Here is a 26,801-nt window from a genome sequence, read left to right as displayed (position 1 = left end):
CACTCGACTTGGCCTCCCAAAGTGCTGAGATCACAAGTGTGAGGTCAGGTTTTTTTTTTGTTTTTTTTGAGAGGGAGTCTCACTCTTAGCGCCCAGGCTGGAGTGCAGTGGTGCGATCTCAGCTCACTGCAACCCCCACCTCCTGGGTTCAAGCGATTCTCCTGCCTCAGCCTCCTGAGTAGCTGGGATTACAGGCATGCGCCACCAAGCCTGGCTAATTTTTTTGTATTTTTATTAGAGACCGGGTATCTCCATGTTGGTCAGGCTGGTCTACAACTCCTGACCTCAAGTGATCTGCCTGCCTCGGCCTCCCAAAGTGCTGGGATTACAGGTGTGAGCCACCACACCCGGCTGATTATGCTGCTTTTTAAATGAGACAATACTTTTTATTTTAAAATTATTGTTATTTATTTATTTTTTTGAGATGGAGTCTCGCTCTGTTACCCAGGCTGGAGTGCAATGTTGTGATCTTGGCTCACTGCCTCCTCCACCTCCTGAGTTCAAGCAATTCTCCTGCCTCAGCCTCCGGAATAGCTGGGACTACAGGTGTGTGCCACCCCTCCTGTCTAATTTTTGTATTTTTAGTAGAGACAGGGTTTTGTCATGTTGACCAGGCTGGTCTCTAACTCCTGACCTCAAGTGATCCTCCCGCCTCTGCCTCCCAAAGTGCTGGGATTACAGGTGTGAGCCACTGTGTCTGGCCGAGATGATACTTTTAAAATAAGGCCCTTTCTTCATCTGCGGTGGGCTGCGTTTTCCTCCTCTGTAGAATGAAGGCTTCAGTGTTTCTCAACTTCTGTTAAACCCGTGCCTACTTTTGAGAAACATGAGCTCTCCAGTCTCCCTCACTCAGTATTTTGATATGTCCTCCGAGGGGTGTTATGCCTCTTTGTTGGAAGATGATGTGATTTTGGTTCTTTCCAAGGTGGTTTTTGTGTGCAGAAAAGACTCTTTAGGGAATCGTTGTGGGGAAAGGGCAGGAGAGAGTGGGGCGTCGTCTTTGAGAGCGTGAGCACTGTAGTCGGGGACTTGGGCCGAGTCACACACATGTAATATACTTGTGAACCATTTGGATCCTGGGCAGAAGCAAGACATGTTGGGAGGCTAAGGTTTCCTTTTTTAAAATTTAACTTTATCCATACTCCTCTATCCATGTGTATTTTGGAAGTCTGTAGAGGTAGGGTTGTGATGTATAGTTCATTGTGGGCTCTGCATATTCAGAATGGGATAGCCCCCGACACGCAGTCCTCCTCCTCTCCGTGCAGGTGAGAGGCTTGCCATTAGAATTTCACAGAGGTCTTGTAGCTATGTCACTTTAATCTTAGTGTCTCACCTGAGAAGGTTTTACTGCCACGATCTCTGCAGTCAGGCTTTGGTGACCTGAAGGTTATGCAGTTTTGGCCTTCCTATTTAAGAAAAAGAAAACAAAATTAAAAATGCAAAATTAGATAGAGGGCCATAGAAGGGGCCTGAAGCTGAGCCCCATTAGCTCATGGTACAGCTGCCTCTGGCCATGGGGACCATGGCCAAATCCCCTCAGGAAGTGTGAGCCTGCTGATGGGGACAGTGGAGGTGTGTATTGAGGCATCTTTTTCTTATTTGATACAGAGAGCTCGTTTAATCTCCCTAACCTTTAAAAAAATTAAACTTTTTATTTGAGACTATGGTAGTTGTAGCTCCATGTGCATTTGTCAGAAATAATACTGAGGGATCCTATATACCTTTTGCCCAATTTCCCCCTGTGGTGCCATCTTACAAAACCACAGTATTTTATCACAACCAGAATGTTGACTTGCTGACACCTTGAGGTATGTGTTACTATCCTCATTTTTATTCACGATGAAACTGGGGTTCAGGGAAGCGCACAGGCTTGCTCCAGGTGACCCAGGTCGTGCATGTAGAGCTGGGAGTTGAATATCATTCCAGGCAGTGGGATTTCCATCATGACCGTCTGTGGTCTGGGGGCAGCATTCATTGGATTGTTCATTTGTTTGTTTGTTCACTAATCCCTTCAACAAACATGTATTGAGGATCTCCTGTGAGCCAGATTCTTTCATGTGGGTCATCTAATTTAATTTTTCCCCAGCTCTGGGGAATCAGGTAATAACGTTTTCTTTTTATATCTGACAAAATTGGCTCAGAGAGGTTATAGCAACTCTCCAGTTTATAAAGGAACGGTGGTATATTTGTGTAATCTCTCCTTTTATATTAGGCACAATGCTAGGCCCTTTACATTCGTAACCTCCTCAATCTAAATACAGTTTTATAAGGCAAGTTCTTTTTCTTTTAATTCTTTTTTTTTTTTTTTTGAGATGGAGTCTGGCTCTGTTGCCCAGGCTGGAGTGCAGTGGCACGATCTCGGCTCACTGCAAGCTCCGCCTCCCTGGTTCACGCCATTCTCCTGCCTCAGCCTCCCAAGTAGCTGGGACTGCAGGCGCCTGCCACCACGCCGGGCTAATTTTTTGTATTTTTAGTAGAGATGGGGTTTCACCATGTTAGCCAGGATGATCTCGATCTTCTGACCACGTGATCCACCTGTCTCAGCTTCCCAAAGTGCTGGGATTACAGGTGTGAGCCACCGCGCCCTGCCTCTTGTTTTTTTTTGAGACGGAGTCTCACTCTGTCACGCAGGCTGGAGTGCAGTGGTGCAATCTTGGCTCACTGCAGCTTCCACCTCCCGGGTTCCAACGATTTTCCTGCCTCAGCCTCCTGGGTAGCTGGGATTACAGGCACGTGCCACCATGCATGGCTAATTTTTGTATTTTTAGTACAGGTGGGGTTTCACCATGTTGGCCAGGCTGGTCTCGAATTCCTGACCTCAAGTGATCCATCACCCTCGGCCTTCCAAAGTGTTAGGATTACAGGCATGAGCCACCATGCCCGGCCACGACAAGTTCTATTATCACCACTATTTTGTAGCTGAGGAGTTCCAGGGAGCCCGGAATTCAAATCCAGATCTGATTGTGTGGTGGATTTTTCTTAATATCCTGTTGAGGGGATGGGGGAGCAATTACACACGTGTTTATTCATTCACTCAACAGGCATTTTTGAGCACTGACTCTTACTACTCCTGGTTAGGTGGTAAGAATAGAAAGACAAGAAACAGCCCCATTTCTGTAGAAGCTCCACGCTGAGGCCAAGGGACTGAAGGTCAACAGTTACAGCATTATGATCAGAGCTGCGACAGCCACATGTGGAGCCCTAAGACCTGTTGATGCCACGGATTTCCTTGGGGCTTCCCCTGCCTCTGGGTAGTGAAGGTCATAGTCACTGCCTCCCAGAGTGGGCTCTCAGCACTCAGGACTCTGTGTCTCACAGCCTCATTTCTTCTCTCTGAACAGGGACTTGAAAATGAGCGTCCCTGACTACATGCAGTGTGCTGAGGACCACCAGACGCTGCTTGTGGTGGTCCAGCCTGTGGGCATCGTCTCCGAGGAGAACTTCTTCAGGATCTATAAGAGGATTTGCTCTGTGAGTCAGATCAGCGTGCGGGACTCCCAGCGAGTCCTCTACATCCGCTACAGGCACCACTACCCACCCGAGAACAATGAGTGGGGCGACTTCCAGACCCACCGCAAAGTCGTGGGCCTCATCACCATCACAGACTGCTTCTCGGCCAAGGACTGGCCACAGACCTTCGAGAAGTTCCACGTGCAGAAGGAGATCTACGGCTCCACGCTGTATGATTCCCGGCTCTTTGTCTTCGGACTGCAGGGGGAGATCGTGGAGCAGCCGCGCACTGACGTGGCCTTCTACCCCAACTACGAGGACTGCCAGACGGTGGAGAAGAGAATCGAGGACTTCATCGAGTCACTGTTCATCGTGCTGGAGTCCAAGCGTCTGGACAGAGCCACAGACAAGTCTGGGGATAAGATCCCCCTTCTCTGTGTCCCATTTGAGAAAAAGGACTTTGTAGGACTGGACACAGACAGCAGGTAAGTTTACCTAGAGACCCAGGCCCCTTGGCTTCCCTACATCAGAAGGGGAAAGCACAAAAGCGCAGGGCAGAATTTTATTGTAGCAAGGAGTAGAAAGATGTTGTTCATTGGTTTTTAAAACTAATGACTTTCTGTCAGAATCTGTTTGAGTGCTGCTAATAAACCAACCAAACAAAAACCAGTGACTTTTAAAGACAGAGACAGCCTTTGGTTGGGGAAGTCTTTTAGAGTTGTCTTGTACACTCCCCTTTTTTTAGTGGGGCTCCCCTCGTGGGACTCCTGGAGCTCTGTCCCATACAGCAGCCACAGCCAGTTGTGGCTTTTGGGCACTAGACATGAGGCTAGTTTGAATTGAGGTGGGCTGTGAATAAAACCCACGCCAGATTTTGAGACTTAATTCTGAAAAAATAAACTTCCTTGCTAATTTTTTTTTTGAGACAGAGTCTTACTCTGTCTCTCAGGCTGGAGTGCAGTGGTGCGATCTTGGCTCAGTGCAACCTGCACCTCCCAGGTTCAAGTGATTCTCATGCCTCAGCCTCCCAAGTAGCTGGGACTACAGGCACGTGCCACCATGCCTGGCTAAGTTTTGTATCTTTAATAGAGATAGGATCTTGCCACGTTGGCCAGGCTGGTCTTGAACTCCTGGCCTCAAGTGATCTGCCTGCCTTGGCCTCCCAAAGTGCTGGGATTACAGGTGTGAGCCTCTGTGCCTGGCCAACTTTCTTGCTAATATGTTTTATATAGATTACATGTTGAAATGATAGTATTTTACATATCTTAGGTTAAATAAACTATATTTTAAAAATCAGTATCAACTGTTTCATTCTTACTTTTAAAAATGTGGCAACTAGAAACCGAAATGTACTTACGTGACTTGCATTTTATTTCTGTTGGACAGCACTGTGCTAGAGCACAGTTTGAACACTTTTATTCAGTCTCATCCCTTTGGTTCACAGATGAGAGGGTGAATCTGGAGAGGTAAGGGTTAGGTCCTAGCTGAGCTAGAAATAGAGCCCACGTCTCCTGATTGCCAGGCTGTGCACCCTGCGTATGTGGCTACTTTTTCTCTCCTGATGGCCACACTTACAGAGCAGCCAAGCGTGGATATCAGGATGCCAGAAATACCACCTGGGAGCTCCTAAACAGCTACCTTATACAAATGAAAAGTATGTCTATTCTGTCTGTGTACAAGGAGTGTTGGATAGAGCAGGAAAAGGTCAGCTTCCCATCTTGCCTGTTATGAAGTCAAAAACTTTATTTCAAATCAGAATTGCAGATGAGCTCTTCCTTGCCACTTCCTTCCACTCTCTGCTCGCTGCTGTGTCTTGCCATGGTGGCTGTTCTGCAGAGCTGGATGAGATGCAAGCCTAGGCAGCAGCTATTTGCCAAGAGGGCGTCCCCATTTGCCAGGGAAAGTGATGTGTCACTGTGTCAGTCACTGGCCTCCTGGCTTGGACAGGGCTCTCCCTCCTCCTGTGTAGGATTGGCTGATGAGCCACAGGTGAGGATTCAGTGACGTAAGGTGCACGCCACCATAGTGCCTGCTGCAAAGTAGGTGCTCAGTATGTTTCTGAAATTTATCTAAGGCCACATGGTGTCTTTCTGGTTGTTGGTAAGTATAAGGAGAAATGATCACAGAATTGAGACACAGTTGTCTAAGTCCAGCCCTCAGAGTTGGAAGCATAGAATAGCCTCAGTCACACCTGCCTGTGGTGCTTTGCGGGGTCTGGAAGGAAGGAATTTTCATTTCTTCACCCAAATGTGCATATTTGGCTTAAGGAAAGGGAAAGGCATGCTGTAGACCTGCTCTGTGTTTAATCCTCATACCAGCCCTGTGATCTACACGGGGTTGCTCTGCTGGCTGATGTGGGGCTGAGGCAGCAAGGTTTAGAGACCCGGGCAGCCACTGAGCAGCAGCGCTGATATAAGCACCAGGGCTGTCTCTGAGGCCCAGGGCCTTTCTACCTCACCTCGTTGCCTTCTGCTGCGCCTCCTGTGCCTCTTGAATAGCGCACACTGCTGTCCAGCCAGCAGGCACCACGGGAGTCATCCCTGATAAGGTGTTGCTGTATGGTGTGCACAGCTTGGCAGCCACCTGCGAGGTCGGCAGGGAGTGGCCTGCCCCTGCTTTACAGAGAAGGGGTGAGGGGTTGAAGCTCACAGGCGGCATGGGTCAAGAATCCCGCTCTGACCCCTTGACTCATGCCTTCCTCCTTTGCCACATGGGCATCAGTGACATTTTTCAGTCATCCACTTCTTGGCTGTGAGGTTGCAGATCCACCTTCAAATGCCAGGTCTTTTTTGCCTTTTGAAATCTGTGCTCACAACTCTGCAGGAGGAATGGGAGTGTGCTGTGATGCAGTGCGTCACACATAGTGGATAATGACTGGCAAGCGTTTGTTGAGAGCCTTCATATGCCAGGCATGGCTCCAGGCACTGAAAATACAGTGGCAAATAAAGCTGCTTGCTCACTGTAGTGGGACAACCGCAATTAGACATCAGTTAGCATTTGAACTTCAGTGAGATAATGACACTGGTGAACTCAAATCAGATACATCCTCCTCTCATAATGGTAACCTGTTGTTGCTTTTGTTTCTCCATGGTTTTCTAATTTTTTTTTTTTTTTTTTTTTTGAGATGGTGTCTTGCTGTGTCGTCCAGGCTGGAGTGTGGTGGCGCGGTCTCGGCTCACTGCAACCTCCGTCTCCTGGGCTCAAGCAATTCTTCGTGCCTCAGCCTCCTGAGTAGCTGGGATTACAGGCGTGTGCCACCACACTCGGCTAATTTTTGTATTTTTAGTAGAGATGGGGTTTCACCATGTTGGCCAGGCTGGTCTCGAACTCCTGACCTCAAGTGATCCGCCTGCCTCGGCCTCCCAAAGTGCTGGGATTACAGGTGTGAGCCACAGTGCCCGGCCGGTTCTCTAATTTTTGAAGGAATGATTTGGTGCAGGAACAAAGCCTTGCTCTCCCCTGCAACTCTTGGTAGGAGTGAGAGAGTGTCCAACCTGAAATGGGATAGTATTTTGTAGCTCAACAGGAAATGTCCAGATGTAAGGCCAGTTTTAGTTTGACACGTTGACCATACTGATAGGCCCCCTGACAGGTCATTCTACCTTCAGGTCCTGGAGTTCCCCGGTACACGAGGTGTAGGTGTAATTTACTTAAAAGCTCACATGTGCCCCTCATGAAAACCCGTGGCCCATTTTTGTCCATGTAGTGTTGTAGTTATCAAAATTATTTCTGCTCTTATATGTTTCTAATTTTTGCTTGTTCCTCTTTCTTTTCTTTTTCTTTTTCTTTTTTTCTGTCATACTGCCCTGTGAGTGTGTTATTGGGTCTGAAAAGGTAGGCTGTAAACATGTTGCATTAAAAATAGCTAGATTTCCCTATGTGCTGCCTTCTCATAGCCTTCACTGCTTTAAAAAACAAACACTGCTGTCTAAATCTATATGTTAACTGGATAGTCTTTTCATTTTTTTTAAATATGTTTTTTAATTTTAGCTTTTTTTTAGCACGTAACCCATTGGCGTTTGGTGTTTGCTAAAATACTTGCTCTGGGGGATCGTGTTCAGTCTGTAGCATTTAGTGACACACGAGCCTTTATTCTTTCGTCTGTTTGTTTTGAGGAAGTGAATTGCTAATTGATTCTGGCGGCTTTAGGGGGTTTTCCTGGGATAGCTTAACTGCGAAAGTCCCAGGCTGCAGCGCCGTGCTTGATCCTGGGCTTCTGAGCGAACGTTTCTGGCCTGTGATTCCCGGCTGTGGCTGTGGGCCGTGCATGAAGGCAAGGAATGCTGGCGCTGGAGTGTGCTGGCGGCCAGGGGAGCTGCGGGAGGGTGCGGCTGTCTTTTCTTTTGCTTCTGCCTTGAGCATGCCGTTTCCCATTTCCTTCACCTCAGCGACTTTCCACCATAAAGGAGACACAGGCCATTCTAAAACCCACACCAGGCTGGGCGCGGTGGTTCACATCTGTAATCTCAGCACTTTGGAAGGCTGAGGCGGGTGGATCACCTGAGGTCAACATGGTGAAACCCTGTCTCTACCAAAAATAAAAAAGTTAGCCGGGCGTGGTGGCATGTGCCTGTAGTCCCAGTTTACTTGAGAGGCTGAGGCAGGAGAATTACTTGAATCTGGGAGGCAAAGTTGCAGTGAGCCAAGTGCATGTCATTGCACTCTAGCCCGGGCAACAAGAGCGAAACTCCATCTCAAAATAAAAAACAAAAAAACCCACACCAGTCTTTTGCACCCCTTATGAGGGCTCAAGGGCAATTTGTTTAAGTGTCAGGGAAATATGGCCTTCTAGTTCACTTGGATCTTGTAGACACAAGGCCCTATATAAGTGACCACTGTTTCCTTTTTGCTTCTGCCAATGAGCATTCAGAACCAGACAGGCAGTTCACCCGTAGCTATTGTACAGGCTCTTACCTGCTCTAGACTTTCCATTTAACCTCATGTAGGTAAGACACAGACATAACTGTGTCTGCTTTTTTTTTTTTTTTTTTGAGACAGAGTCTTACTCTCTCGCCCAGGCTGGAGTGCAGTGGCGTGATCTTGGCTCACTGCAAACTCCGCCTCCTGGGTTGAAGCGATTCTCCTGCTTCAGCCTCTCAAGTAGCTGGGATTGCAGGCACGTGCCACCACACCAGGCTAGTTTTTTGTATTTTTAGTACAGACAGGGTTTCACTATGTTGGCCAGGCTGGTCTCGAACTCCTGACCTCAAGTAATCCGCCTGCCTTGGCCTCCCAAAGTACTGGGATTACAGGCATGAGCCACTGCACCAAGCCAGTGTCTGCATTTGTTGACGCTAATGTCCCTCACTGGTGGCACATCATTTGTTTGCATTACTGATCTAGAGTCTCCAACACCAAGGGCAGCCCTACAGGACACTCTTTGGCTGGCCTAGTCTCCTGTGGTTTCATCCCCCTCAGGGAAAGGTTCTCGCTCTGTGACCTGCTGCCACCACCTCACTGCCCAGGGGCCTTGTTTCTTCCTTAGTGCTCTGGTCCAAGTACCAACACTTACTTTCTTCGTTTGCTTTGTCCCAGTTGAGACAGGCTGGGCTTTCTGAAAGATATCATCACATTCTAGGGTGGCAGAACAGAAGAGACATGAATGTATTAAGTACAGGAAGTCGTAGCTGTCCAGCTTGGAAAATGCAGGGCAGGGATCCAGGGGTGGCTGGTTTAACCCTAGGCGGTGGGCCTTTCCTGCTGCCGCTGGCTCCCAGGATCCATGGGGACAATCTGGCCTGGGCTCCCTCCTCCCCTGCTCTCCTGGCAGCCGAGTCTCGGAGTTCAAAACCCAGGTGCTCTCCTGGACCGCAGACCCTTCAGAGTTCAGACCACAGGAGAGTCTTGAGTCCTTGTCCTGGGCTGTCCTCTCCACCTCCTCTGTGAGAGACAAGCGCCTTTCCTAAGTGACCTGTGCCAGGAGAGACCTCCCTCATTAGCAGGTGCCCTCCAGAGGTGACTCAGCACACATTTACGGGAAGCTTGCCGTGTGCTGTGCTAGGTGCCGGGGCACCAAGCTATGATATACTTTAGAGACAGAGATGGGGAAAAGATGATGGACAGACAGGAGAAATCTGTCTGAGAGTGTGACTGGAACAACAGGGTACCCGGTAGGCTGTTTCTTACCATGAGGAAAACTGGGAGGCCATGGGGGAAGTGTTTTTGAGATGTCTGTTGGGCATTCAAACAGAGAGATTAAAGAGGCAATCGGATGGGAGTCTGGAGCTCAGGTGCAGGAGGTGGACTCACGAGACACATGGTTGTTGGCAGTATGTAGCCTGTGTTGAAAACCCTGAATGTGGATGAGCTGAGTGAGGGAGAATGCAGATGGAGGCAGGAGGAAGGCCCTAGGCTGACCCCTGGGTGCTTGCCATGACCAGGAGACTGGAGGACAGCCTAGATCCTGTTTTTTTTTTTTTTTTTTTTCCTGAGATTGGAGTTTCACTCTTGTTGCCCAGGTTGGAATGCAGTGGTACCATATCAGCTCACTGCAACCTCCACCTCCCTGGTTCAAGTGATTCTCCAGCCTTGCCTCCTGAGTAGCTAGGATTACAGGCATCTGCAACCATGCCCCACTAATTTTGTATTTTTAGTAGAGCTGGGGGTCTCACCATGTTGGCTAGGCTGGTCTTGAACGCCTGACCTCAGGTCAGCCTCCCGAAGTGTTGAGATTACAGTCGTGAGCCACCACTCCTGGTTGGGGTTTTCTATATTATTCCATGGAGTTAGGGGTTTTAGGTGCAGCTGCCACTTCTTCTAAAGGTGCTGGGGGTGGGGGAGCTACTAAAGAAATCTGAAGGGAATGATGTGGCCAGATTTGCCCTTCACCTCCTCTGTGCTGGCAGCAGGATGGAGTTCCAGCTGAACAGACTCTTTCCTATGGACCCAGAAGGGCAGATCAGGAAGGGCATCTTGAGGAGAGAGGTGCTGGGGAATTGGGGGAGGGACTGTTGAATAGTTCTGGAATAGCTCTTTTTAACAAAAGATAAAAAACAAAAAACAAAACCCTCTTATGAACATTGCTAGTTACTATCGAGGAAGCAGTTCTTTTTTTTTTTTTGAGACGGAGTCTCACTCTGTTGCTCAGGCTGGAGGGCAGTGGCATGTTCTCAGCTCACTGCAACCTCTGCCTCCTGGGTTCAAGCAATTCTCTTGCCTCAGCCTCCTGAGTAGCTGGGACCATAGGTGTATGCCACCATGCCCGGCTAATCTTTATATTTTGTTTAGTAGAGATGGGGTTTTGCCATGTTGCCCAGGCTGGTCTTGAACTCCTGAGCTGAGACAATCCACCTGCCTTGGCCTCCCAAAGTGCTAGGATTACAGGAGTGAGCCACTATGCCCGGCTGGAAGCAGTTCTTTTTTGACACTTCTAAGTGTAAGGCACTATGCTGAGTGGATATGAGGACAAATAAGACAGCCTATCATCAGAGGCTTAAATCTGACTACGGGAGTAATACAAGTTTAAAAGGGGAGAAGGGAGAAACGGATGTGACTATACGTCAGACACCAGTTAGCCACCCACCTACCTATTTCATTTATGTTGCACTGATGCCACCTGAGGCAGACTGTGACAGGCCTAATTTGCTGGGAGGAAGCATTCTCAGAGGGGTTAAATAATGAGTCCAGCGTCACCCAGCTAGTAATGAAGCAGCAGGATTGAAACTCAGGTTCTTCAGACTTTAAATAAATGCGTGTTCTCTCTACTAATTATGTTACCTTCCTCTTATACTTGGAAGACTAAAGTAAATCAGTTTCAGAGCCTTTCAGAAAACTTGTCAAAAGAACTTCTCTTAAGTGCTGCAGATTTATTTCACAAAGCTCAGACTTCCTTGATAGTTAGGTAGCGTCAAAGTGTTTTACATCCCAGGGAGATAGATTTTTCATTTTGCTTTTACATGGACATGGTTGCAAATAATGCACATATGCAAAACAAAATGTAGACACTTCTGAACTTTTAATGAAAACTTTTCAGTTCTCTCTCTTTTTTTTTTTTTTTTTTTGTGATGGGGTCTGGCTTGTTGCCCAGGCTGGAGTGCAGTGGCGTGATCTTGGCTCATTGCAAACTCTGCCTCCTGGGTTCAAGTGATCCTCCCACCTCAGCCTCCCGAGTAGCTGGGACTACAGGCATGCACCACCACATCTGGTTAAATTTTTTGTATGTTTTTGTAAAGATGGGGTTTAACCATGTTGCCCAGGCTGGTCTCGAATTCCTGAGCTCAAGCAATCTGCCTGGAATTACAGGCGTGCTGTGTAATCCATGCAGGGATTACAGGTGTGAGCCACGTAGCTGGCTTCTTGCTCTTTCTTTGTATAGAGTGATGTTTTAATATTCAAACTTTTAACATAAAAAAGTTCAGATGGAAGAAATCAACACTAACAATTTGTTTTCAGTTTTTCATTAGGCAGGATACAGTATCAGCTAATGGTCCATAAAGCATCTGAAACTGAGTATAAAACGTTGCATGTCTTTTTTTTCTTTTTTTTTTTTTTTAACTTTCTGTTTAGAGCTCTCTTGCACCTTTTTTTTTTTTTTTTTTTTTTTTTTTTTTTGAGACAATGTCTCATTCGCCCAGGCTGGAGTACAGTGGCGCGATCTTGGTTCACTGCAACCTCCGCCTCCCAGGCTCAAACCATTCTTGTGCGTCCAGCCTCTGAGTAGCTGGGATTATTACAGGTGTGCGCCACCGCACTCTGCTAATTTTATTTTATTTTATTTTATTTTTAAGATGGAGTCTCGCTCTTGTCGCCCAGGCTGGAGTGCAGTGGCGTGATCTCTGCTCACTGCAACCTCCGCCTCCCAGATTCAAGCAATTTTCCTGCCTCAGGCTCCTGAGTAGCTGGGATTATAAGAGCGCGCCACCACGCCTGGCTAATTTTGTGTTTTTAGTAGAGATGGGGTTTCACCATGCTGGCCAGGCTGGTCTCAAACTCCTGACCTCAGGTGATCCGCCTGCCTCAGCCTCCCAAAATGCTGGGATTACAGGCGTGAGCCACCGTGCCGGGCCTAATTTTAGTATTTTTAGTAGAGACAGGGTTTTGCTATGTCGGACAGGCTGCTCTCGAACTCCTGGCTTCAAATGATCTGCCTGCCTCAGCTTCCCAAAGTGCTGAGATTTCAGGTGTGAGCCACTGCGCCCAGCTGCTCTGGCATCTTAAGTTTGTCTGCTTTGGTGCTTTAGCTCTACCACGTGGGCACCTTTTAGTATACTTATTGTATTTACATCAGGCACGTAGTCAAAAAGCTCCCCATCCCAAAATATTGTAGTGCAAAATTATGGGCTGTAGCCATTATTTAAGTATACAAAGACTTCTTTTTTTTTTTGAGACGGAGTCTTGCTCTGTTGCCCACGCTGGAGTGCAGTGGCGCGATCTTGGCTCACTGCACGCTCCCCCTCCCAGGTTCACACCATTCTCCTGCCTCAGCCTCCTGATAGCTGAGACTACAGGCGCCCACCACCACGCCTGGCTAATTTTTTTTTTTTTTTTTTTTTTTTTGAGACGGAGTCTTGCTCTGTCACCCAGGCTGGAGTGCAGTGGCGTGATCTCCACTCACTGCAAGCTTTGCCTCCCAGGTTCACACCGTTCTTCTGCCTCAGCCTCCCGAGTAGCTGGGACTACAGGTGCCCGCCACCACGCCCGGCTAATTTTTTGTATTTTTAGTAGAGACAGAGTTTCATCATGTTGGCCAGGATGGTCTCGATCTCCTGACCTCATGATCTGCCCGCTTAGGCCTCCCAAAGTGCTGGGATTACAGGCGTGAGCCACCGCGCCCTGCCAGTTTTTTGTATTTTTTAGTAGAGACAGGGTGTCACCATGTGAGCCAGGATGGTCTCGATCTCCTGACTTCGTGATCTGCCCGCCTTGGCCTCCCAAAGTGCTGGGATTACAGGCGTGAGCCACTGTGCCTGGCTTTTTTTTTTTTTTTTTTTGAGATGGAGTCTTGCTCCGTTGCCAGGCCAGAGTGCAGTGGTGCCATCTCAGCTCACTGCAACCTCCGCCTCCTGGGTTCAAGCGATTCTCCTGCCTCAGCCTCCTGAGTAGCTGGGACTACAGGCATGTGCCACCATGCCCAGCTAATTCTTGTATTTTTAGTAGAGATGGGGGTTTCACCGTGTTGGCCAGGATGGTCTCGATCTCTTAACCTCGTGATCCGCCTGCCTCAGCCTCCCATAGTGCTGGGATTACAGGCATTAGCCACCTTGCCAGGCCCAAAGACTTCTTAAACTGTGTAATACCATCCCTGACCCTGCAAAAGAGATTCTCTCTATCCAGGTTCTCTTGGATTTTAATTGCAAACTGTTGTTGTTGAGCAGCTTTAGCTTTTCTTTGGATTTGAATATAGAAATTTCTTTGCAGATAAATTGTTTTTTTGGACTAGAATACCAAGCTCTTGTTTTCCATAAGCCATATAAATAGTACCAAAATCACCAAAATATTAAGCATTTTATTCTTTTTTTTTTTTTTTTTTTTTGACAGAGTCTCTCTCTGTCGACCAGGCTGGAGTGCAGTGGTGCGATCTCCGCTCACTGCAAGCTCCGCCTCTCAGGTTCACACCATTCTCCTGCCTCAGCCTCCCGAGTAGCTGGGACTACAGGCGCCAGCCACCACGCCTGGCTAATTTTTTGTATTTTCAGTAGACACGGGGTTTCGCCGTGTTAGCCAGGATGGTCTCAATTTCCTCACCTTGTGATCCGCCCACCTTGGCCTCCCAAAGTGCTGGGATTACAGGCGTGAGCCACCGCGCCCGGCCTCATTTTGTTTTTATACAATTTAAAATATTTGTATGGTTTTATTGTATCATGGCCTTCATATGAAAAACTAGAAGAGTATTTATATGACTTTTTGTAAAAGTCCTATGTTTTCAAAACAAATTGTTTATCATAATGTTTGCACTTTTAAAAACAAGTTATGTATTTGGAAGCTGCTACTAGAAAAATATTTTTGAAAATTTTGTGGGTTATATTTTGCTACAGTAGGTGTACACTTTTGTAAAGTTCATGTGAAGATGTAATAATTTACTCCTTTCTTTTTTTAAGGGACAGGATCTTGGTCTGTTGCCCAGATTAGAGAGCAGTGGCAAAATCATGGCTCACTGCAGTCTCGAATTCCAGGGCTCCAGTGATCTTCCTGCCTCTACCTCCTGAGTAGCTGGGACTACAGGTGCGAGCCACCATGCCCAGCTAATTAAAAAAAATTTTTTTGTAGGCTGGGCACAGTGGCTGACTCCTATAAATCTAGCACTTTGGGAGGCCAAGGCAGGTAGATTGCTTGGGCCCAGGAGCTCCAGACCAGCCTGGGCAACATGGTGAGACCCTGTCTCTACAAAAAATATAAATATTAGTTGAGCAAGGGGTTGTGTGCCTGTAGTCCCAGTTACTTGGGAGGCTAAGGTGGGAGGATCACCTGAGCCTTGGAGAGACATGGTCTTGCTCTGTTGCCCAGCTGTCTCGAAGTCCTAGCCTTAAGTGATCCTCCTGCGTTGGCCTCCCAAAGTGGTGGTATTACAGGTATTAGCCACCGTGCCTGACCTAATTTACTTCTTTAGGATGCTTTAAAGTGAATCTTTTTCTAATTGGTTAGGAGTAAAGTTTTGTTGTTGCTTTAAAGTCTAATTTAAAATATACTAAACTAATATACAGTAGTATTTGTAAACTTATTCATGTATTAAGAGTTGACAGTTATGTTACTGGTGGAGTAAAATGTCCATTTGGATACCGAATTTTTTTTCCCCATTTGGAACAGGATAACATACCGAGGAAGTGAGCAAAACACTGTCTACCTTTGAGAGTAAGAGCTGGCTGGGCAAAGAGCTGTAATCCCAGCTCTTTGGGAGGCTGAGGCAAGAGGATCACTTGAGCCCAGGAGTTCAAGACCAGCTTGAGCAACATAAGGAGACCCTATCTCTACAAAAAATAAAAAAAAATTAGCCAGATGTCGTGGTGCACACCTGTGGTCCCAGTTACTGGGGAGGCTGAGGTGGGAGGATCTCTTGAGCCCAGGAGTTGGAGGTTGCAGTGAGCTGTGATTGTGCCACTGGGCTCCAGCCTGGGCAGCAGAACAAGACCTTGTCTCCAAAAAAAAAAAAAAAAAAAAAAAAAAGGAACAATATTCTAGAAACACATCAAGGACACTTAACCCAAGTGCAGAGGTTGGAGTCAGGGAAGGCTCCCTTGAGAAACTAGTCATTGAGATGAGCCTAAAAGAGAGTGGAAGTTGTGAGGCAGATAGAGCCTGAGGTCGGGGGACTTCAGCGTTGCAGCAAGGTTGCCTGTGGAGTGCAAAGCCACAGCCGTAGGACGGGAGGCCAGAGCTGTAGGAGGGGCTGGCTATGGACCGCATGCTTCTCCCTACGACTGAATTGAGCATCCTGTGAAAAGTTTGCAGTGGGGGAGGGACACAGACTGATTTGTGCTTTGGGAAGGACACTCTGGCTGTGTGTGTATAGAAGCAATGAAGGGAAGGGGGTGCAGAGTGAGGAGTCAGAGACTAGGTGGAGGCTGCTGAGGTGACTGCTATTGGGATGGGAGGAGCAGCTCAGATGCTTTTTTTTCTTTTCTTTTTTTTTTTTTTGAGAGTCTCACCCTGTCTCCCAGGCTGGAGTGCAGTGGCATGATCTCGGCTCACTGCAACCTCCGCCTCCCGGGTTCAAGTGATTCTCCTGCCTCAGCCTCCTGAGTAGCTGGGACTACAGGCATGTGCCACCACGCCCGGCTAATTTTTTGTATTTTTAGTAGAGATGGGGTTTCATCGTGTTAGCTAGGATGGTCTCTATCTCCTGACCTTGTGATCCACCCACCTCGGCCTCCCAAAGTGCTGGGATTACAGGCGTGACCCACTGCACCCTGCCAGATGCTGCATTTTCTTATGGGGAGGGTCTGTTAGCAGGGGCCATCCTGACACTGCATTGTGGCCAAGAAGGAGACAAACGAAGGCTGGCGTTTCTTCTTCTTTCCGCGTCTGCCTTACGTTGTGATCTTTGTTTAAAACTTATTCAGATTGGAAACGCTAAATTCCAGAGCAACAAAGAGTTTGTTGAACTTGTTAGAGTTAGACATGATAGGATTTAACATTGTATTGAGATGTGTCAATAACATTCATTTACTTAGAAACGTCACATCTTCTGGATTTCCAGAGGAGTTTTATTCTTGATAAGTTTGCTTTCTTGATGAGGGAAAGTTTAATCCAGCTGCAGTTTTTCTTTAAAAAAAAATCATCTATCTTAAGAAAGATAACATTTAAAGATTAGAAGTATTTAAAAATGATAAAAGGAATATTTTGGTACAGTTGCTTTGGTTTCTGAGTTCATAGGGACTCAGAAGCCTTTGCATTATTTAATGGCATATCCTTGCCAATATTTAAAGAGCTATTAGTGAGCACCCCAGGCCCTGCCCTCTGAAAGCTTTCCTAAAGCTTGCCCTGAAATAGCAAGGATGAACATCTTGTTTGCTGAAGCCAAATGGTTGGCTAACAAGACTCAGCATAGCTCTCTTTATAAAATAATAATAGGTTTGATGTTAAGAAGTGGAAGATAAATTGATTTTTTTAAAAAGCTGAAACATAAACTTCCTTATGCTAATGTTACAACTGGAAAATCTAAAAAGAAAAATCCAATTCTAACATTGCCTACGTGAAAGACATGGTAGAAGTCCTTACGTACCTATCACCTTTAAAAAAATTGCTTGGCAGTACATTTTTGAAATCAAGACCACTCCAGCTCGCATAACTGGCAATGATTATTGCTGACTTAAAATTACAGAGCCTACAGTTGCCTTCTTAGCATTTTTAGTAGTGAGAGAATTGAATAGTGCTTAGTCAGAGTGCTTTCTGGGTGGGAGTTGTATAGTAATAAAGATACATTGTCATTTATTTTCTAGACATTACAAGAAGCGGTGCCAAGGCCGCATGCGGAAGCACGTGGGGGACCTGTGCCTGCAGGCAGGGATGCTGCAGGACTCCCTGGTGCATTACCACATGTCGGTGGAGCTGCTGCGTTCTGTGAATGACTTTCTGTGGCTTGGAGGTAAGATGAGCTGATGAAGATGATCTGATATGTAATTGTTTCAACTGTTATTTAAAATGAGAGGCTGGGCGTGGTGGCTCACGCCTGTAATCCTAGCACTTTGGGAGGCTGCGGTGGGCCGAACATGATGTCAAGAGATTGAGACCATCCTGGCCAACATGGTGTAACCACGTCTCTACTAAAAATACACAAATTAGGTGGGCGTGGTGGCATGCGCCTATAGTCCCAGCTACTCGGGAGGCGGAGGCAGCAGAATTTCTTGAACCAGAAGGCAGAGGTTGCAGTGAGCAGAGGTTGCGCCACTGCACTCCAGCCTGGCAACAGAGCGAGACTCCATCTCAAAAATAAATAAAATAAAATAAAAAAAGAAATGAGAGGAAACGGCAAAAGAAAGTCCCCAAAAAGAAGGGATGAGGGAGGAAAAGCAGCCAGCCTGTGCCGGTTGCCATGAGCAGTGGCCTAGGATGCTTCCCTGCTGTATCTGCTGCCGTCCTCCCGCCCTGCCATGCGTCATCTGAAGGAGGCCCTGCCCACGCTTTCCCTTTTCCTCTGTTCTTAGTATACCTTGCCCTCTGCTTTGGATGCCGTTCCCCATGATCTTTACCTCTTACACTCATCCCTCAAAACCTCCTCCATGTGTCACATGATGAATGGATAAACGAAATGTGTTATGGGCATACAGCGGAATATTATTCAGCCATGAAAAGGAGCGAAATTGTGATACCACTGCAGCACGGATGAACCTTGACAACTTTGTGCTAAGTGAGAGAAGCCAGGCATGAAAAAGGCCGCAGATTGTGTGATTCTATTTATATGAAGTGGCTAGAATAGGCAAATCTATAGAAGCAGAAAGTAGACAACTGGTTCTAGGGGCTGGGAGGAGGGGGAATGGGAAGTGACTGTTTTTTTTTTTTTTTTTTTGGACAGGAAGTAGAATTTATTGGTGAGTATTAAGAGGGGGGCAGCACATTGGAAGCCCTCATGAGTGCAGGGCCCGCCGCTTGTCCAGAGGGCCACGATTGGGGATGTACTTGACCCCACAGCCATCTGGGATGAGCCGCTTCTCAGCCACCATGTCTTCAAATTCATCAGCATTGAACTTGGTGAAGCCCCACTTCTTTGAGATGTGGATTTTCTGGCGGCCAGGAAACTTGAACTTGGCCCTGCGCAGGGCCTCAATCACATGCTCCTTGTTCTGCAGCTTGGTGCGGATGGACATGATAACTTGGCCAATGTGAACCCTGGCCACAGTGCCCTGGGGCTTTCCAAAGGCACCTCGCATGCCTGTTTGGAGCCTACATTGGGGTAGTGCAAGGTCAGAAACATGAACATCCATCGGAAAGGCCTGTCTCCAAGGTCCCTTAGAGCAACCCATACAACCAACAGGCTGCGTACACTACCAAGGAAGCTGCTGTGTGCAGCCATTGCACACTGGGCCCCCATGAGGAAAGGAACTCAGTTGGCTTACTTGGCTGCAGGGGAAGTGGCTGTTAACGGGCATAAGGTTTCTTTCTGGGGTGATGAAAATGTTCCAGAGTGTTAGTGGTGATGGTTGCACAGTTGTGAATATACTAAAAACTGCTGACTTGCACACTTTAAGTGGGTGAATTATATGGTATGTGAACTCTATGTCAATCTTAAAAATTAAAAGAAAGGCAAGAAGAAATCCTATTTCAAAGCACAGCCATCTCTGATCCCCTGCAGCAGTCGGCAGAGCGGGTGCTCTGCCTGAGATGTTGCTGACACTTTGTGCTGGAATTGGATGTCTGTGTGTGGTCTTCCCTTTGGGGACTGCGCCTCCTGGAGGTGGTCCTGGGAGGATGGACTGGCTGTGTCCATTGCCTGACATGTTGCAGATGCTCCCTAAATGCTTGTTAAGTGAACAATGTGTGAGTAAGGACTAAAACAGGGTTCTTTCGTTGAAGTTGACAGTTTAGCAAGGACGCCTGTCAGCCACTTATGATAATACAAGTCGGAATGAAGTAATGAGGTGAGTTCTGTAACAGAAGTTTAACGAGGTGCTGTAGAACATATTAAATATAACAAATTCTTTCCTTCTTGGGGACAGAGTCTCGCTCTGTTGCCCAGGCTGGAGTGTAGTGGCATCATCTTGGCTCACTGCAATCTCCGCCTCCTGGGTTCAAGCGATTCTCCTGCCTCAGCCTTCCGAGTAGCTGGGACTTACAGGTGTGCACTACCACGCCCTGCTAATTTTTGTATTTTTAGTAGAGACGGGGTTTTGCCATGTTGGCCGGGCTGCTCTTGAACTCGACCTCAGCTGATCTGCCTGCCTTGGCCTCCCAGAGTGCTGGGATTACAGGCATAAGCCACTGTGCCCAGCCAAATATAAGAAATACTTCAAATGGCCAGGCACGGTGGCTCATGCCTGTAATCCCAACACTTCTACAAAAAATAAAAAACAAAAAAACCTTACTTCACCTCATTTCTACAAAACAAAATTAAAAAACATTAACTGGGTGTAGACCAGCCTGAGCAACATAGGGAGACCTCACTTCTACCAAAAAAAAAAAAATAATAATAATAAAATAAAAAATAAAAATAAAAAAATAAAAAACATTAGCTGGGCTTGGTGGTCTGTGCCTGTAGTCCCGGCTACTTGTGAGGCTGAGGCAGGAGGATCGCTTGGGCTCAGGAGGCCAAGGCTGCAGTGAGCCATGATCGCACCACTGCACTCCATCCTGAGCAAGAGTGAGACTTTGTCTCTTAAGAAAAAACAAAAATAAAACTTAAAATGGACTTAAATTTAGTTTTTTAAAGAGGCTAGAGAAATAAAAGTGGGGAAAGAGAGAGTAAGAATTAGGGATGGAAAAGAAAAGAGAATCAGATAAAGGATTAAGCAGGCTGAGAAAGACATAGTTTTACTTGGTTTTCTTGAAAGAGTGTTGTCTCCCTAAGTACTCCTTATTGTATCAATTAGAGAATCTGTGCGTCTCCCAGTGGGCTCTGAGACTAGGGCATGTGCAGTGGTGCTTCTCCAGAAAGACTGGTACTGCCCATATGCCTTCCCCATGCGGCGCTGGACTGGATCAGGAGAGCTCCTAAAGGGCACACAGAGAAGGACGGTGCTGTGTGCCGTGGGCCTCTTCCATGCTCAGCCTCTCAGAAGTGGACAGTGGAGTTGTCCACAAGCTACTTATGCCTGACATCACAGCAGACTGAATGTAGAAGCCGATAGAAGATCCAGCTGACTTGTATTAACTCTGACATTAAAGAAATGTGTGAACATGTCAAATAATGCCATTCCTCCAGTATTTTATTTTTCTTTTGGAAAACAATTATCTTTCATAAAACTGTTAACACACGACAAGCTTATTATTTGATTTTTTATTTTTATTTTTTTGAGACAGAGTCTCGCTCTGTCGCCCAGGCTGGAGTGCAATGACGTGATTTCAGCTCACTGAAACTTCCATTTCCCAGGTTCAAGCGATTCTCTTGCCTGAGCCTCCTGAGTAGCTGGGGCTACAGGTGTGTGCTATCATGCCTGGCCAATTTTTGTATTTTTAGTAGAGTCAGGCTTTCACCATGTTGGCCAGGCTGGTCTTGAACTCCTGACCTCAAGTGATCCACCCACCTTGGCCTCCCAAAGTGCTGGGATTACTGGCATGAGCCACTGCACCTGGCCTATTTTAAAAGGAATTAATACATAAATACTTAAATCCTTTTCTCAGTTTTATTTTCCAATATGGTAAATATCTACAGGTGTAACCCACATCACAAAAAAAGCTCTTTGTGATCCTAAGTCATTTTTAAGAGCATCAAGGAGTTTTTAGACCAAAAGTTTAAGGACCACTGAATTAATGGATAAAAATGATAGAGATGAATACTGCGACATACCTTCTAAGGCATGTGGCATAGCTGGAGATTATTAGGTTGTCACGTCATGAGAGAAGAACGGGCTGTGTAGCGAGTTGATACAGCTGTTTTTGAGGAAGAGGGACATCTATAGCCGCAGAAGGAGCAGATGCCTATGGGGTGCGTGGTCTGGAAAGGCATTCTGGTCTTGCTTTGGTGCTATTACTGTGAAATATTTTCAATCCAGGGCACTTTCTGTTATACATCTCTGTAGCTCCAGAACCTGGTGCAGTCTGCCACACAGTCTGTGCAGGAATGCTGGCCACATGAATGGATGAACGCAGAGGCTGGCCTGTTTCACGTGTGCGCTCAGCCCTGCAGGGAAATCTTGAGTGTGGTGAGAGTGTTCTGTGTTGCCTGCCTGGACATGGGCATGGGAAAGACAGGTGGCAAGTTCCCATTTGCAAAAAACTAGTGATCTTTAGGTTTGATCTTTGTTTTGGGAGAAAAATTGGCATTTCCAAATAATCCACCTGTTTAAATCATTCTTAGTTACTGCAGTTTGAGCTAATGAAGGGTCACTGACTTGACTAATGATGCTGGTTTTTGTTTTTTGTTTTCTTAATGCCCAGCTGCCCTGGAAGGATTGTGTTCAGCTTCTGTCATCTATCACTATCCTGGTGGAACTGGTGGGAAGAGTGGAGCTCGGAGGTTCCAGGGCAGCACACTTCCTGCAGAAGCAGCCAACAGACACCGGCCAGGTGAGCTTTGCCCTTTTTCTGGCCTCTGCTCACTTGCGGTCTTTAAATAAAGCAGACTCATTTGTTACTTTTTCCTTTGTGTTAGGACTAATATTTAAATAAACTGTAAAATCTATTGAGTCAGTAATTTTTTTTTTTTTTTTTTTTTTTGAGGCAGAGTCTCGCACTGTTGCCTGGGCTGGAGTGCAGTGGCGCGATCTCGGCTCACTGCAACCTCTGCCTCCCAGGTTCAAGCGATTCTCCTCCCTCAGCTTCCTGAGTAGTTGGGATTACAGGCGCCTGCCACCACACCCGGCTAATTTTTTGTATTTTTAATAGAGATGGGGTTCACTATATTGGCTAGGCTGGTCTCAAATGCTTGACCTCGTGATCCACCCGCCTCGGCCTCCCAAAGTACTGGGATTACAGGTGTGAGTCACTGTGCCCTGCCCAGAAATCTTGTATGAGACATTTTGTTCTGATTTTATTGAATACTTTCGATCTTATTGAATACCACTAATGGGTTAGAATGATTGGTTGATTTCTGGAATAGTTGTGTAAAATTTCCTGGTAGAACAGACTTGAGGTTCTGTGTCTAAGTCTTTTTTATAATTTTATGTATTAGGAGAAGCTAGTCCCAGAGGTCAATTTTAATAGCTGATTCAGGGCCTGGGAGCAGTTTCTTATTTTATTGGCTGATGACGTTCTCTCAATGAATTGTTTGATTTGCTTATGCTTGGTAGAACCAATGAAGAGTGAGAAAACTTCTTGGGTGGAGCAGACCCACGAATGCTGAATGAACATGAACGTTTTGGTCCTTGATGAATGAACCTGCCTTTAATGGCTCAGGATTCAGTCGTCATGTTGCATAGGTCACAAAGAAGGAAGCAACAAAATAATGAAAGCAGGGATTTATTGAAAACGAAAGTACACTCCACAGTGTGGGAGTGGGCCGAGCAGCGGGCTCAAGGGCACGGATACAGAATCTTCTTGGGTCTAAATACCCACTAGAAGTTTCCCGTTGGCCACTTCACGCTCACCTCTTGTAAATGAAGTGGTAGCCTGCAGTTAGTCTGATTGGTTGCAGAAAGCAGCCACTCAGAGGCTGAAGTTAACAAAGGTCACACTCCTGTGCAAACATCTGATTGGTTGCAAAAAGCAACCAATCTGAGGCTAAGGTGAAGTTACAAAGTTATGCTTCTATGCACATGAAAAGTAGACAAAGTTATACTTCTATGCAAACTAAGACTCCACCCGCAATCAGTCTGATTGGTTGCGGACAGCCAATTTCCCATCTGTCATGCAGAAAAGGTCAAAGGGAGCAGCCTCTGGTCCTTTTGTTACTTAGTCATGGAAAGTTAGGGTTTTCCTCTCAATTTAGTTGTAGGAAGTCTGCGTGAAACAACCTTAGGTTCTTTGCCTCTAGATCCTATTCTTCTGCCTCAGGCTTATCTTTTTTGTGATTGAGAAAATTTTGATTTTTTTCCTGTATCTGTAATAGATGAGAAAAGTGAAAACGTTGATTTGACATCAGTCACTTTTCCTTTATAGATTGACTACAAGGGGACATTGTTGAATAGATTATGTGTGTGGTTTTTTTTTTTTTTTTTTTTTTTTTTTGAGACAGAGTCTCACTCTGTCACCCAGGCTGGAATGCAGTGGCTCAATCTTGGCTCACTGCAACTTCTGCTTCTTGGGTTTCAGTGGTTCTCCTGCCTCAGCCTCCTGAGTAGCTGGGATTACAGGTGTCCGTCACCACACCCGGCAAATTTTTGTATTTTCAGTAGAGATGCGGTTTCACCATGTTGGCCAGGCTGGTCTTGAACTCCAGATCTCAAGTGATCTGCCTGCCTCGGCCTCCCAAAGTGTTGGGATTACAGGTGTGAGCCACCGCTCCTGGCCTGTGTGGTTTTTTTTGAGACAGAGTCTTGCTCTGTTGCCCAGGCTGAAGTGCAGCAGCATGATCTCGGCTGACTATAACCTCTGCCTCCCGGGTTCAAGTGATTCTTGTGTCTCAGCCTCCTGAGTAACAGGATTACAAGTGTGTGCCACCATGCCCAGCTAATTTTTGTAGAGACAAGGTTTCGCCATGTTGGTCAGGCTAGTCTCCAACTCCTGACTCAAGTGATCCACCCGCTTCGGCCTCCCAAAGTGCTGGGATTACAGGTGTGAGCCACTGTGCTTGGCCAATTATGCTGTTTTAATATATAAATAAATGTGTTTGTATTTCAACAAAATTGTATGATTAATAGTTGGCAGTCCTTTGGGAAGTATTTTTTTGTAAGGCACTTAGGCTATTTACTGATTGAAATATAGAGACATGATTTTTTTTTTTTTTTTTTGAGATGGAGTCTCGCTCATTGCCCAGGCTGCAGTGCAGAGGCGCGATCTTGGCTCACTGCAACCTCTGCCTCCCAGGTTCATGCCATTCTCCTGCCTTAGCCTCCCGAGTAGCTGGGACTACAGGCACCTGCCACCACGCCTGGCTAATTTTTTGTATTTTTAGTAGAGACGGGGTTTCACCATGTTAGCCAGGATGGTCTCGATCTCCTGACTTCATGATCCGCCCACCTCGGCCTCCCAAAGTGCTGGGATTACAGGCGTGAGCCACTGCGCCCGGCCAGACGTGACTTTTATGATTATAGGGTTGGTATAGATTAAGGTGGCTTTTGGTATACTGCAAAATCCAAGGACTAGGAGAAAGCTTTGCCACTGATTGCTAGAAGAACAAATTCTCTGGGTCTCAACCTCACTACCTGTAGAATGAAGAGAGTGGGCCAGATGCTCGAGTTTTCTTCCTGTTCTAAGATTAGTTTCTTTGAGGCTGTGTCTTCTGTTTATATGTAGGGGTGTTAAAGCTTTCGGATTAAATACTGAATACTGTTCCCTTCCTTGAAGCAGATTTCAGTATGTGCTAGCTACACTTTTAGTTATGCTCTCTGAGCATCGTATTTTAAAAAGCCCTGTTGATCATTTCTTATTATGCCAACAATTAAATTTGTTACCTTTTTTTTTCAGCAACCTGGAAAGACCTTTCTGGCCATAGGTGGCGCTGTTGTACACATATATTTTTAATGTCCTAATTTTCCTGTTGGTGAAAGACTTAAATAAGGCTTCCTTCATTTGAATTTTGCTGTTGTTGTTGTTTAATGCTTTAGAATAGCACTATGCCCATTATATATGGAGACCTGGAAAAGTATTCTAGTTATTTTTATTATGTCATTTCAGCATGAAAATTTCAGATGTGCAATGTGGACAGTGGTGAAATTGGACTTTTCTTCCAGTGTTAGAAACCAGTCAGCCATGATTTATAAAAGAGATAGAAACCGTCTGGAGCACCTTAAAGCTGAAAAGAATCTGGAACTCCCTGAGTATTGCACCCAGTTTTGCATGTTTGCTAGTGGGTGGTGTTGTGGTGTCATGGAAAAGCCTCGTTCAGCTGGCTTGTGTCTGAACGCAGGTCCTACAGTTCTTTCTCAGGTACCCCCCACCTCCTCGCTCTGCATCTATGAGTAGGGGCTCCTAATTTCTGCTTTGTAGAATTGTGAGAATTAGAGAGAATGTGTGCAAAATGTTTAGCATGGTGGTCATCTCATAAAATATCTCATGACCATTAGCTATTATTTTATATGAAGTCATCATTTTATAGTGTTTGGAAATTACTGAGGCATTGAAATAGGAAAAATGTTTTCGTGAAGAGAGACTCAGGAAATGAAGGAAATATTTGAGGAGGGTCAGTAGTTCTTTTTTTTTTTTTTTTTTTTTTTTTGAGATAGAGTCTCACTCTGTCACCAAGGCTGGAATGCAGTGGCTCACTGCAACCTCTGTCTCCTGGGTTCAAGCAATTCTCGTGCCTCAGCCTCCCGAGTAGCTGGGATTACAGGTGTGCACCACCATGACCGGCTAATTTTCGTATTTTTAGTAGAGATGAGGTTTCACCATGTTGGCCAGGCTGGTCTCAAACTCCTGACCTCAAGTGATCCACCCGCCTCGGCCTCTACACACATTTTACATAAACCAATTTAACCCTTTAATCTTCACAACAACCAAGTAAGGTAGGTTGGATTATTATCCAGGTTTTACAGATGTGGAAACTGAGGCATAGACAGGTTGAGGAACTTGACCAAGGTTATGGAGCTAGTAAGTAGCAGAGCTGGGATTTAAACCCTGGCAGTTGGCCAGGTGCAGTGGCTCACACCTGTAATCCCAGCACTGGGAGGCCAAGGTGGGCAGATCACGAGGTCAGGAGTTCCAGACCAGCCTGGCCAATATGGTGAAACCCCGTGTCTACTGAAAATACAACAATAACAACAAAAAATTAGCTGGGCGTGGTGGTGCGCACCTCTAGTCCCAGCCCCTTGGGAGGCTGTGGCAGAAGAATCGCTTGAACCTGGGGAGGCAGAGGTTGTAGTGAGCCGAGATTGTGCCACTGCACTCCAGCCTGGGCGACAGAGTGAGACTCTGTCTCAAAGAAAAAAAACAAAAAAAACCCCAGAAAAACAGAAAACAAAACAAAAAACCCCTGGCAGTCGGGCTGAGCTTCAGTAGATTGGCTTCCGGGGTTTAGAGGTATCAGCATATCTACAGTTCCATGTGTACATCTATACATCAATCAGGGGGTTGGCCAGTGTGGAAAGGGTGGGACAGAGAGAGTTATGCAGCACTGGCATTTGTGTCTTGGCCACTGTCCACAGAGAGTGCACTGCGGTTTGCGTTAATCATTTGTGTAGGCAGCAGGTTTCTCCCTGTAACAGAACTTTAGTCCATCAAATTCATCT

General features: G+C 46.3%; 2 protein-coding genes and 1 non-coding gene across 6 annotated transcripts in view; 1 reads left to right on the top strand and 2 right to left on the bottom strand.

Moving 5' to 3' along the window:
* The window catches only part of TRAPPC9 (trafficking protein particle complex subunit 9), a 744,079-nt gene that overhangs the window by 3,438 nt on the left and 713,840 nt on the right, over positions 1–26,801 (top strand). For 3 of the 4 annotated variants that reach the window (XM_024250828.3, XM_009244129.4, XM_024250829.3), the window contains exons 2-4: positions 3,342–3,935; positions 17,325–17,470; positions 21,916–22,044. In XM_024250828.3, coding sequence (XP_024106596.1) covers positions 3,352–3,935; positions 17,325–17,470; positions 21,916–22,044 — 859 coding nt within the window. In that variant the 5' untranslated portion in view covers positions 3,342–3,351. Of the gene's footprint in view, positions 1–451; positions 547–3,341; positions 3,936–17,324; positions 17,471–21,915; positions 22,045–26,801 lie in introns of those variants that run through there. The other variant, XM_063726827.1, reaches the window with a different exon arrangement.
* LOC103891403 (large ribosomal subunit protein uL16-like) lies at positions 18,370–18,942 on the bottom strand. The gene has a single exon (XM_009244128.4). It carries the CDS (start codon positions 18,843–18,845, stop codon positions 18,450–18,452), a length of 396 nt encoding a protein of 131 aa, XP_009242403.1. The 5' UTR covers positions 18,846–18,942; the 3' UTR covers positions 18,370–18,449.
* LOC112134790 (small nucleolar RNA SNORA70) lies at positions 18,814–18,948 on the bottom strand. Its single transcript, XR_002916141.1, has one exon. It is a non-coding gene; the product is annotated as a small nucleolar RNA SNORA70 (small nucleolar RNA).

Source organism: Pongo abelii, chromosome 7 (assembly GCF_028885655.2).
Source record: "Pongo abelii isolate AG06213 chromosome 7, NHGRI_mPonAbe1-v2.0_pri, whole genome shotgun sequence".
Lineage (NCBI taxonomy): Eukaryota > Metazoa > Chordata > Mammalia > Primates > Hominidae > Pongo > Pongo abelii.
This window is presented reverse-complemented; position numbering and strand designations above follow the sequence as displayed.

Bases quoted from the DNA above. Each gene is read 5' to 3' on its own strand.
- LOC103891403 (XM_009244128.4), bottom strand. From the start codon at position 18,845: ATGGGTTGCTCTAAGGGACCTTGGAGACAGGCCTTTCCGATGGATGTT.